General features: G+C 40.4%; 2 protein-coding genes across 10 annotated transcripts in view; one reads left to right on the forward strand and one right to left on the reverse strand.

Annotated features, from left to right (window-relative positions):
• cadm1b (cell adhesion molecule 1b) overlaps window positions 1-12,390 on the reverse strand; it is a 722,615-nt gene that overhangs the window by 575,745 nt on the left and 134,480 nt on the right. The window lies entirely within an intron of this gene.
• Window positions 1-12,390, forward strand: part of ncam1b (neural cell adhesion molecule 1b) — an 83,380-nt gene that overhangs the window by 51,352 nt on the left and 19,638 nt on the right. For 5 of the 9 annotated variants that reach the window (XM_088345355.1, XM_088345353.1, XM_088345350.1 and 2 more), the window contains 6 exons: window positions 4,410-4,560; window positions 7,058-7,245; window positions 7,361-7,457; window positions 7,537-7,707; window positions 9,980-10,108; window positions 10,808-10,840. In XM_088345355.1, coding sequence (XP_088201481.1) covers window positions 4,410-4,560; window positions 7,058-7,245; window positions 7,361-7,457; window positions 7,537-7,707; window positions 9,980-10,108; window positions 10,808-10,840 — 769 coding nt within the window. The remainder of the gene's footprint in view (window positions 1-4,409; window positions 4,561-7,057; window positions 7,246-7,360; window positions 7,458-7,536; window positions 7,708-9,979; window positions 10,109-10,807; window positions 10,841-12,390) is intronic. The other 4 variants (XM_088345351.1, XM_088345352.1, XM_088345359.1 and 1 more) reach the window with 1 other exon arrangement.

The following is a 12,390-nucleotide window of genomic DNA, read 5'->3' on the forward strand; positions in this document are numbered from 1 at the left end:
TGTGACGACTTGACTACAGTAGAGAATGTAGTTACTTTATGCAACCTCTAGATGTTGCCACGCTCAAGGGAATGTCAACAAAATATTCAAAAAGGTCAAACTTTATTAACAAACAAGCTTTCCACAACTCCATTCACTCCCAAAATAAATAAACAGCCGTTTTATTATTTTCTCTGAGGTAAAGCATTTTCGTGACACATCTTTGAACAACATCGACATATCATTTTATTTTTTGTCCATTTAGTCAACACGCAAAGAAAAAAACGTCTGATACTGTTATTTTAAATGAAACGTTAGTGCAATCGCAATAAAGTGACACTCGTAATGTGCAAAAACAACGAGTGCAAAGCAATAACATAATAACTGTAAAATGTAAAACGTAAACACACAAAAGAAAAACAAAGATCACTCTATAAGCTCCTCATCGACGAATCCCTCGAATTCTTCTTCTGCTGTGTTCGAATTGACCATATCTCAGTGAATGGGCCATCCAACACGTCCGGTGTTTTTGTGCCAGCGCTGTTGCCTTCATACGTATAGTTATCGTACTGACACTTCTGCTTGCCGCTCTTTGTTGAACAACCCACTGTTCAAGTGTCTCCTCTAACTCTGGCCATCTTGCTTTATTGCCACGGAAACTTTGTTGAGTTTTCCTTACTTGGCGGAGCTTATCTTCATCCTTTCTCCACTTCCGTACCATCGATTCATTTAAGTTTAACTCTCTCGCTGCCGCTCTATTGCCGTGTTGTGCTGCGTGACTGATCGCTTTGAGTTTAAACTCGGCGTTGTACGCGTGTCTCTTAACAGGAGCCATTTTCTTATACAAATGCACGTATGAAAGAGAATCTCTCTCTCTCTCTCTCTCTCTCTCTCTCGCTCTCTCTCAAACGTGACATTCTGAATAATTCTGCGTTTGTTTAAGGTAAATTGTGCTTTACATCTTCACCAGTCATAACCCTGGATTCAGACAAATACTGTATTTGTTGAATATGAATAAAGCAGTTTAATGGGGTAGCCATTTTGCCACTTAGTAAACAAATACAACACGAGCCCCGGCAACTACCAATCGTTTAATATTTCCCAGTATGCACAGCGCGAAAAATGGAGTCGGCGGCTGTTTCTCGTAGTTGCGAGACCTTGCGAATTTAATATTGAGCCAGATATAAGGCGCACTGTGTTATAAGGCGCATGGTCAGCTTTTGAAAAAAAACAAGACTTTTAGGTGCGCCTTATAGTGCGGAAAATACGGTAAGTTATTGTGAAGCTAAATTGACATTTAGTGAAGGATAGATACCTATGCTAATGCGTAGCTGACGGAGGTCAAACCCCTAGTACCCTTGGTAAAAACATTAAAATAACACAAATGTGTATAGTGAGTACTTATGTTTAATGCACAAGTATAAATAATAAATATACGTGTAAAAGAAAAATGACACCATTTTTTTTTACTTGACTGAGCCATTCAAGTTGAGTGAAAGGTGGATGCATAGGGGGGTAGAACAGCGATTGTGAAATGAAAATGCTGTTACAAAAATGTCCTTGCTTTAATTGCCTCCTAATTATAGTACCGATTGATAATGAGAAACTTTGTTCCCTAGGTTATTATGTTTTAACATCACTTTAGACGCACAGGATTCTGAACTGCAGGGAGAGAAAGGCATTGTGGGAGGTAGTTCAATACCATTTTGGCATTTTCATGATGCCATGACGCAGGCCAATAGTAGACCAGTACAGTACATGATGTTGATCAACTGCAGACTGGCATCTTAAACACGCAACACTGCAGAGCTTGAATTGTTTTAGCACACAGATGTTGGGGATAGTGGGGTAAATGCCATCAAGAAGGGGCGGAAAACCATCTTATTCCACAGTTTTAAGTGAAAATGTCAAGTAGCTTATCGCATGTATCTACTGTAGTAATAATTCATGAGGTATACATTTTTTGTAAAGACGAGACATTTTCATAAATAGCTGGAATTCAAACCACCTTGGATGAACTTCAGCACCCTGGAACATTTTCCATCCCCAAGCAGACCTTAGTCCTACTTGTAGTTAAGTAGCTCCTGCCCTAAAATAGTCAGGGACTGGACACTCTTTCATCTAATTGGATAAACAATACAAATGTTACCTAAATCAATATTTACTAAATGACTTCTACATTTATACTTGAGCATGCCGGGGTTGCCAAGCGGCACCGTTCAACCGAGAATGTTTTCCACACCAGGGTCAGAAGAAAAAGCCATTGTGTTATATAAGCGTTGCTCCAGTCCTACTACCCGCAATGCATAATGAATGCCATAGACATGCGTGGCCTATTCCATCGGAATACAAACTAGCAGAGTCTCTCTTTACACGGCCGCCCAAGCTGCCTCCTCAATCAGTATGTGTAAAAGCATCCGTGGCATTGTTCCGCCTGCAGCTTGGACCCGAGCCATTACGAAAGAAAAAAATGCGTTGGAAACGAGCTGCTTGAGGAGTTTGGTGTCGCCCCACCTTGTAAATGGAACTGTCTGCTAAAATATAAAGACGTCAACTTGGCGTCCAAAATCAATTAATTGAATGTGACAGCGCGGATTGATGGCTTGAGGGTTGTATCATCTGTCATATGGAGCTCTGTCAAATGGAAAAAAGAAAACCACGCAGGCAAAGTCATAAAAGACAATCATCAGAACTAGCGGGAGGCAATTACTTGCAATCATAACTGCAAATAAACAGTTGTCATGGGAATTACAGTTATTATCACTCGGCTGGTCGTAACAAAATGGTTGTTCCATCTTGTGAGAGGGACGTTTTCGAAGGCACTCGTTGACCACAAAGGTGGGGAAGCTGCTTGAAATCTGGTGTCGATGAGAGCAGAGTGGGACATTACATCATTTACATAACTCATTAGCCAGCTGCCTGTTGTCATTTCCCTGGCTCAGAATGCAACATACGCTCCCCCTCGCTGAACTTTGACGCACATTAAACCCTTTGCAAACCAAAATCAGAGTGGAGGTGATCATTACAAGCGATCTAACCCCTTCCGTAGAAAAATGCCGTATTTTTCGCACCATAATGTGCAACAGACTATAAGGTGCATGAAATTAAAACTGAAATAAGGGTTAGGATTGCATACATTTAAAAAAAAAGTACTGTAATTGCGCATTGATTGATCAGTCAGAATAAATCACTGATCACAATTGCGTAACATTAGATGAAATTGGAATCGACTATAAGGTGCTTGGAATTAAAACTACATTAAGGGTTAAGGTTGCACAAAAACAAAAAAGTATTTTAATTGTGCATTGTATTGATCAGTTGGAATATCACTGGTTACAATTGTATAACATTGAACCCCGATTGCAGCGGGGGAGTGTGCTGAATGCTACACCCACTAGACCAGTAGGAATACAGACTACAAATGAAAAGGTATTGGGTTTCATCTCATCTTACTATTTTTAGCCACAGAACCAAATTTTAGATATTTTGGACTAGGACGTGAAAATATTGTCTGACATTAAACCGCTCCATGGTAAAGAAAAGGTTGGGGACCGGTAAAATACGACAAATTTTTAACGTGGCGCTCAATATTCTGAACCAATTGAATCGGAAGGCATTGTGGGAAGTAATCCGGCCGTCCTTAAAGATATACATACATTGCTGCACATATTCAAATTACTTCTTGCAATGCGTAGCTCCAAGGTTCTAAACCGATTTTCAATCATTCTGTTGTCTCTCTTCTCTAACATATCTAGTACCATGATTAAAAACAGATTGATAATGAGATACCACCTAAAGCTTTTTTTTGTGTCATCTGTTTTAGAAGTGGTCAGGTAAATAGGATCAGGCGTTCTCCACGCTGCATTCTGGGTTCGATTTCCCTTGCATCCAATGTTACGCAATTGTGAGCAACCACCTATCTGATGGTTAGGTTAGAATTAAAGTCTCTTAACATTATCCAGGTCAATGCAATTATGGTCAGCGATTTTATCGAATGGACAAAAATTGCACAAATAAGGTAATATTTTTCCCATTTTGTCTGCATGTAAAGTGCACCGGAATATGAGGCTTACACTCAAACTGCTTGAGAATTTCGTTTGTGGGGTGCCCCCTATAGTATGGAAAATACACTAAATGACCCAAATTAAAGCAATGTAAAAGCTGTCTTCAAGTAAAGCTGCCGAGTCACAAGTTGATAAGGGTGGTGATGGGGAAAAGCTCCTCATGGTTTCTCCTGTGATGAATTATTGATCAATTCCCTGCTACTGTCAACTCTGCTCTTGTGTTTCCACATCTGTTGCCTTTTTCTGTAATCAAATGTCTTCTGCTCCTCAGCGTGTTTCTCCTCGACATTATGGACCACATGAATAAGACAGGTGACTGATTGATGTGGCGTCTCCTTAACCAGGCAATTGTGTGCCTTTTTTCAGAGCGAGGATGGGAACGTGGTTGTGCGGAGTGATGCTCGCGTCTCATCACTCACGCTAAAGTACGTCAAGTACACAGATGCAGGGCAGTACCTGTGTTCAGCGCGTAGCGCCATTGGGGAAGACGACCAGGGAGCCTATTTGGAGGTCCGATGTAAGTATTTGTTGAATAGTCAACTGACAATTTGCAAGGGATCGGATTTGAGCTACACGGGGAAATTTGCTCTGGCGCTCTTAGCGGCTGCTAGAAGAAATGCATCAATCAGCAGCATCATTGCATAAGCCGCAGGGTTTAACAAAAAGTCACGGCTTATAGTCTTTTACAGTATTTATTCGTGAAAGCAATGATTGAAAAATAATGTGCGATGAACTGAGGACGTGAAAGCGGAAGTACAAGATAACAAGAGAATACTGTAACTGACATTGCTCTTTTGAGTAAGTGTAGCACTGCACTTCAACAAAGTGCCCTGGAGTAAAACAATTTACTGCCCATTAATCGTTTTCCTTCCTATTTCAAGATTAAGCTAGTTTAACTCCGAGCCGCCTTGATTCGATCTGAAGTTTTTTGGTTGTAGTAACAGAATCTAAATCCAGTTTGATGTCAGAGCATGACACAAATTTGCAAAATCAGCGGCGTGCCGTCAAAAGAGATGGTAACCTGGCGGAAAGGCTAGAGAGATGTAGCCTGTCACCCAGAACTCTTCATCTGACATCTTGCTGTGCGGCGGCATCTCGCATCCATTACCGGCTGACATTTTCCAACCCCACCGTCTCGCAAAAGCATTGGGGGGAAAAAAAAGATAAAAATGTCGACGTGTTGGTGTAACGATAGAATTGTGAAGCCCTGTGCATTATCAGAAAGCCCTTCTGCCTCTGAAAGATTGCATTTTTGTCGATAGTCAATGAAAACGTTTTTTCAAGGATTGAAAATAAATTGTTCCCATGTTTCACAACCGGTCGGCTTAAAAATGACGCTGACACTGCTTTCTGGTGGCTTTGCGTTGCCATTGCATTTTTCCCCCCGTAAGTCGTGGTTAACAGCAGCTGGCGTCATGGCCCCATACAGGTCATACCCAAGAGGACAGGTGCATGCTACACCTAAACAGGGCACTATGAAATGTGTGCAAGGATTACATATCAATTATGTTTATTATGGACTATGCAAAAAATCAAGATAGCATTTCCAATGGTATTTTGCAATGAAAAGGGCTTCCTGCAACTTAAGACGTAAGCTGCATATTACCTTCAACCTATATGAGGACTTGTCTCAAATATATCTACACGCATATAGTTCAGATCCACAAATATATTTGCGATTTACTCAAGATTTAAAAATAACATGTCTTGATAATTGCACACACAAGATTAAAAAAAAAAGCATTCCGTAAATCACAGGTATACTTTGAGATCTGCAAAATACGTTATTTACAACAAAATATTTTTAATGGAAATTGAAAAATTGGCTTTAAGTGTTTAAATTTGGACATAAAAAAAGTGTACGAACCCTGATGATGAAATATGATTGATCCTTCCTACTATAGTTTTCTTTCCATGTGGCCCAAAGTCCAGTGTATATGAAAAATATATAACAGACACTATATTTCTGGGGTGCACTAAGGCTGCACCATTAACCCAAATCTAATCGATATTGCGATGTGAAACAGTGTGATTGAGTAATCGCAAGAAACTGCGGTCTTTTCAAGGATTTATAGTTCCATGTATGTTTGTTTTCCCTTTGTTATTTGAATGATGGAGTGTTTGGCCAGCCAGAATTGTCACTTGTCAGTTTGGGTTTTAACAGCACTAGCCAACAAAGGCAAGGCAGGGTTTGCAAGCAGCACGCTATGCCACACACCCATGTTTGAGCCTCGTGTGAGCAGACAGCAACCCTAACAAAGCTCCCCAGAAGAGGATGCTGTTTTCTTAAGGTTAAAGCATGTCACTATGAATAAGTACTCCCTCCTAAAATAACTAGCACAGAAAATGCACTTTTTCCTCAAAAACAAAAATCGTATCGAAATTGCAAAGCCGGTCTAAAACATAAGAGAAAAATCACAATTATTGTTATTAGATTCAAAGGCATGCAACTCTGAGATGCGCTTTATCCGGTGCGCCTTATAGTGTGGAAAATACGGTAATCACCAATTAAAAACTTGTTTGCCGGCATCACTGAGTTTAGGTTTGCAGATTTTGCATTGTCTGGCTGCTTTCAAAAACCAAAGAGCAAAGTTTCAAAACAAAGCGCACCTCTTTTCAAGATAAGTGCTTTGAAACTGTGACGCAAAGCTTTCTTTGAACACAGGTATTAATTTAATGGTTTGAGGACCTGGGTTGAAAATGGATGCGTTTATCATCAAAAAGAACTTGGGTGTGAGGCCGTCTCACAAACACGCGAATGTAACTTGATTATAATCCTATTCAATCAAAACAACCTATTCAGAAAAGCACTCACTGGAAATGTTTGCAATAAATGAAATCATTTTCATCCAAAGTTTGTGGTTTTACCGTCCGAGTCTATAATATTTGCGTAACAATAAACTGTGCCGTCTATAGTGCTATCTTATAAGCGCACATGGTTGCATTTTTTCATTTCAAGCATCATTACACCTCTTGAGATTAGGAGGGTAACAATGGGATGAATTTTTCCAAAGACGCCCCCAAGATTCACGGCGAAGTGACGGTGTACACCTGGGAGGGCAACGCTGTCAACATTAGCTGCGAGGTGCAGGCTTACCCCAGTCAGGTCACCATAGCCTGGTTGCGGGATGGACTGATGCTGCCAAACTCCAACTCCAGCAACGTAAAGATCTTCACCTTTTCTTCAGCAAGCTATCTCCAGGTAAGATGGCTGCACTCTTATGCCATCAACATTTCATGAGCGTACTTTCAATTCTGTGCAATGAATCTCCCATTATTGTCAGGTTTGACGATAAACATCATCTGTCTCACTGCAGGTGACACCAGCATCTGAAAATGACTTCGGGAGTTATAACTGCACTGCTTCAAATGAGATGGGCACAGAGGCCAAAGAGTTTGTCCTCCTTCAAGCTGGTGGGCCTCGGCAAAAGAAAAAAAATCCAATCCTGTTTGCTGCTCTTTCCTCACCTCCACTTCCTGTCCTCCATTCCAGAGGTGCCCTCGTCGCCATTAGTCAATGAGGTGTCATCTTTCTCCACCACTGCTCTGGTTCAATTCGCGGAGCCCGAGTCCACCGGTGGCGTCCCGGTGCTCAAATATAAAGCGGCATGGAGGATGCAAGGCAGAGGCGGCTGGTCACAGAGGATCTATGAGATTAAAGACGGTAGGGTGGACTGGATTTTTTTCTGTTTTCCATCTATCCTCATATAGAATTAGCGAGTGTTTTGTAGAATTGGTCTTTGTTTCTGCTCATATCTCTAACGCCGGGGAATCTAAACATCAAGTAGCGATTGCACAAAGACTTAATTTATTTCAAACAGCATTCAAAATGTATTGGGCAATGTATGGGTGGGAAATAAAGCAGTACTATTTTTGTGGGCTATAACATATCTCCTCTGTTGTGTTAAAAAAAAAAGACAAATCATGAACTAAATTAAAGAGGGATTTCCACAAATATGACTACAATATCGAATTCCTATATGTATAATTGTGTCAAATAACATTTTAAAAGTATTTGACACCCTGTAAATAGGGATGTACAAGTACAACCATTTGTGTGAGCTTCATAATGTATTTTTGTAGGGGGAGTTTGTCCCCAGTCACATTGCCTGAATGTTTTAATCCTCCTAAAAGCAAGGGATTCAGGCAACTTGTACACCATAGAAATGCACAGATACTCTTTTTGGATATTATTTTGTAAAATGTAGCTTATCGGTCAGGACATTTTTAGATTAAATTTGTGTAATTTGTGCAAGTTTGATTAAGTAGAATTGTTTTTTTTCTCGTCTTAATTGTCTTTCTATCTATCTATCTATCTATCTATCTATCTATCTACCCTGATCATATCCCTCAAGAGGGGTGACCAACAGCAAGACAAAAACATACAAAAAAACAAAGAAAATAGAAAGGGGAGAAAGTAGGAAAAAAAATCAAACACAAAAAAACCAAAAATTTTTTTGGACCATGGCCAATCCAAATGCCCCAAAACCCACAAGTTAAGCACCTCGGCACCCAAATCGGTCACGCTTTCGTCCCTCCAGATGAAACAGGACACAAGAAAGCGGCCATGTCACTCGGGTCAGGGTGACACAACACACTCCGTTCAACAGTAGGGCCCGACAGCTTTCACTGGTTTACCCCTGCCGCATCATACGATGCCCTGCCCATCCCTTTGAACGGGTCCAACGTCCTACTATCCTTTCACAACACCTCTCCACTCATTCCTATCACCAACAAGAGCTCGAGCTTCCATTATATTTAGACCTCTTTCCTTCAGTGCACTCCTAACATTATCCATCCACGTCAATCACAGCTTTCCTCTTGGTTTCCTTCTGCTCTGTACATATTCTTCAACATTCGCTCCTCATCCATCCTCTCCATGTGTCCAAACCAACCGAGTACTCTCTTATCCACACGCTTGCTCAGTTCCACTATTACTCCAGTTCTGTCTCTCATTTCTCACTCTATCCAATCTTGTCACTCCAAACATGCTCCTCAAACACTTCATCTCAAAAAAATTTCCTTCTCTTAATTGTCTAAATGATGTAAATGGTTTTATTTTGACATATAACAGAGTTCGGTGCATCCAAAGATGAATATACTTCATTCACTTTTAGTGAATGTAGCTTCGGTCAGGAAGATTTGATGTCATCAGGTTTTTACCGAGATCATCAGGTGTTTCGAATCTAAACCACGACACCCTCCCATTGCTGGTAGTGGTGGCCAAATCGCTGTCCATCTCCTCCTCTTGGCTTGCAGCTAAGCGTCTCCTTCCTGATCAATAACCAGCAAGAGGCTTTGTGTTTTTTTCCACCATCCTGCTAGCTACTATTTTTTCTCCCTCCTAGTCGGTACCACTCCTTGGTATCACCCATTTTATGCCACTTGATTCGCTCTCTCGCAAGGTGGGTTTGGTTTTCTGGGGAAACATAAGGTGGGTCTATCCTAACAGATACAGATACCTCTCCATTTGACGCCGATTTCCTGCCTTGAAGTCCGCATGCGATGTCCAAAAGAAATAGAACGTTTGGAGAAGACCACAGCGGAGCCACAACAAAATGCATCTGTTCCGGAAGCAGTCTGCATTGACAAGCTGACAACAATGCTTTTCTATTTGTTGTGGTGTCCCAATAAATTTCAACAACAAAATCCCCTTTCATACAACGTATAATATAGTGACTCTGCTTATACCAGACCCTAAGGAACACAGAATCTAGCCACATGCTCTGTCATTCAGCACATGCAGCCATCTGTTCAGCACAATATGCAAAAAAATTAATAACGGATTGCACACCAGTAGATGAGACCGATACAAATTCTACAGAGACAAAACTGTTGTGCAAGATGTTATATCATTTTCTCATTTCCAAATATTTATGTCTTGCCAAGATCTTCCAAAAAACTTTCTGGTGATGTCTGATCTTTGGTACTGATAGACTTCATCGGAGAGGTGACCATAACAGACCTGAGGCCAGATACTAGCTACGAACTCAAGATGTCTGCCATCAATGGGAAGGGAGAAGGCGAAAGCTGCCCTGTAGAGATATTCAAGACGGAGCCAGTCCGTGAGTTCCTCACACTTCAACTCCATGCTATCAACTATCTGGTTCAAAACACAACAGTCAGAAATAATTGCTTGTAATGACTGTGTCTCCAAATGAAGAATTTACTAAAAAGCCAATACGATAATTCCTTGTGCTCTAATGTGAACGGGATTACGGCCAACGAAAACACCTTCATTACAATACATCACAGGCAGTTAAAGGTCATCGCGTTTTTTTTGTTGCACTAATAAACTCTCAGCTCCGTTTGGCCTCTTTTCATAGCTACTTTATAGTCACAACTCCACTCTTTTTGGATTTAGCATTTGCATATCTTTAAGCTCTCACAAAAAGAGTGACTGTAGTCTATATTAATTACAACTCAAGGTGCACCGAACTGTCTGTGACAATGCTATTATTTAGTTATCAGCCCCCTCTGGTGGCAGGAGACACATTTTCTTAGGAACTTCATCAACATAATTTGAATACATTTTCTTTAAGCAGATTAAGCATGCAGGTCCTAATGATGCTTAAAGCGAAATTACCAAGGCTTTTACTTCACATTTTAAAATGAGGTTGAGAGCATGTTAAGTAACATCAGGTTATATTTGAAGTGCTTTCCATGCTAAGAGCAACTCAAGCATCCTCTTGACCTTCAAGTCAAACAGGGAGTCATTTGTGCAGATGATTAATTCCCACTGTGTGTTCTTTCTTTGTCCTAAGATGACGTTTTTGGTTTATTCTCAGAAGACACAGGTTTGTTCCATAGTCAGGCACATTAGAATAGCTCGTACTGATTAGTTGTGGTTAAATTGGCAATTAACCAAATGTGTTAAATTTTGGTAGACATGGTTTGAAAGCCCTCTTTTACAACATCTGCAAATAAGGCATTTGACCATCTTGGTTTCATGTAAATAGACATTTTAGATGTTCCTATCACACCTATAATGTTCGCTCACAGAAAATACATATTTAATTTTCTCGTGACATCATCCAATTACCTAAATAGTCATGTTGTGTTTCCATTTATAAATGACATTCGTTCAAGGGACTTTGGTATGAAATAACGATCTGGGATTGCTTCATTTAAATCTGCCCAAGATAGGCGGGACATACAGAACTATAGAGTCTGTCGATTGGTTATGTGGAAACATTTCCACATCAAAGTTTAGGAGTTTGTTAAATGAAAAATAATGCAAAATTACAGGATATATATATATATATATATATATATATTTTTTTTTTTTCCTTTTTTTTTTTTCAAAAACCAACATGGATGAATGCCTGATTTTCAGATGTGGTCATTTTTGTGTGATCTCTTTGTAAAAGGAGGTTGCCTTGATCTAGATTTGTTTATTTAAAAGTTATCCCTATAGAAAAAGTAAAACCTGTCCAATTAACTGCAGCGTGAGTCACTAAATGTCACTTTAACCCCTTTTCCACCACAAGAACTTTGAAAGTTATTGCATGTTCTAGGATACGGATTATTTTGGGTGTTTCCCACCAATAGAATCCATTCCTAGGAAAGTGACACCGGGGATGCATTTGGGGTACCGCCTGTTTGGGGTACAATAGGTGCAAGTTTTTCTTTGCATTTTGCCAAAGAAAATATACATGGGTGCTGGTGCTGGGTTGTCAAAGACCAACAGTAAGGTGTGTCAGCATTTTAGGGGTACTGCATCTTGTCATTTTCACTACTGCTTCAGTTTTCCACTGATTTGAATAAGACACAGTAACAAATGTGAAACTTGGAAATGGACCTTCAGGTTTGTGGTAAAGCAGTTTTTGGTCTGTTCACGGTGGTGGAAAAGGGGCTCTTGATGAATGAAATATTCAATTTCAGGAGGCGTATGTCGCTCATCTGAGTTCAGCCCTTATGTACATTATACAGTCGCCTTACCCTCTCGATGCCCTGTCCCACAGTTTAGACACGCTTGTCATGTGTCCTCCTATGGTCAATTAGTCACACATGTGCTTCCTCTCCTACTTTTGACACACTCATACATGTACAATTCACGTGACTGTTATTCTGCTTGCATGGCGCCATGACGAATGTCCCCCCCATACTCGGCTCTGCAGAAGGTAAACTTGACGTTGAGACTGATCGCTTCCATCGGCTATTAAACACCACATTAATTGCTTTTAAGCGGACATGCAGCAAATTTGGAGCTAAACAGCATTAATCAATCGAGTGGGTGTCCGTTTTACTGGGATTAATGAGAGCCAGAGCCGGTTACCTTGGCGATGTTTATCAGCATGGTTGAATTGTTATTGAGAGGCAGTTACCTGTGAGATTTGGGCTATTA

The sequence above is a fragment of the Urocampus carinirostris genome, chromosome 10, assembly GCF_059441175.1.
Source record: "Urocampus carinirostris isolate Australia breed hairy pipefish chromosome 10, RoL_Ucar_1.0, whole genome shotgun sequence".
Lineage (NCBI taxonomy): Eukaryota > Metazoa > Chordata > Actinopteri > Syngnathiformes > Syngnathidae > Urocampus > Urocampus carinirostris.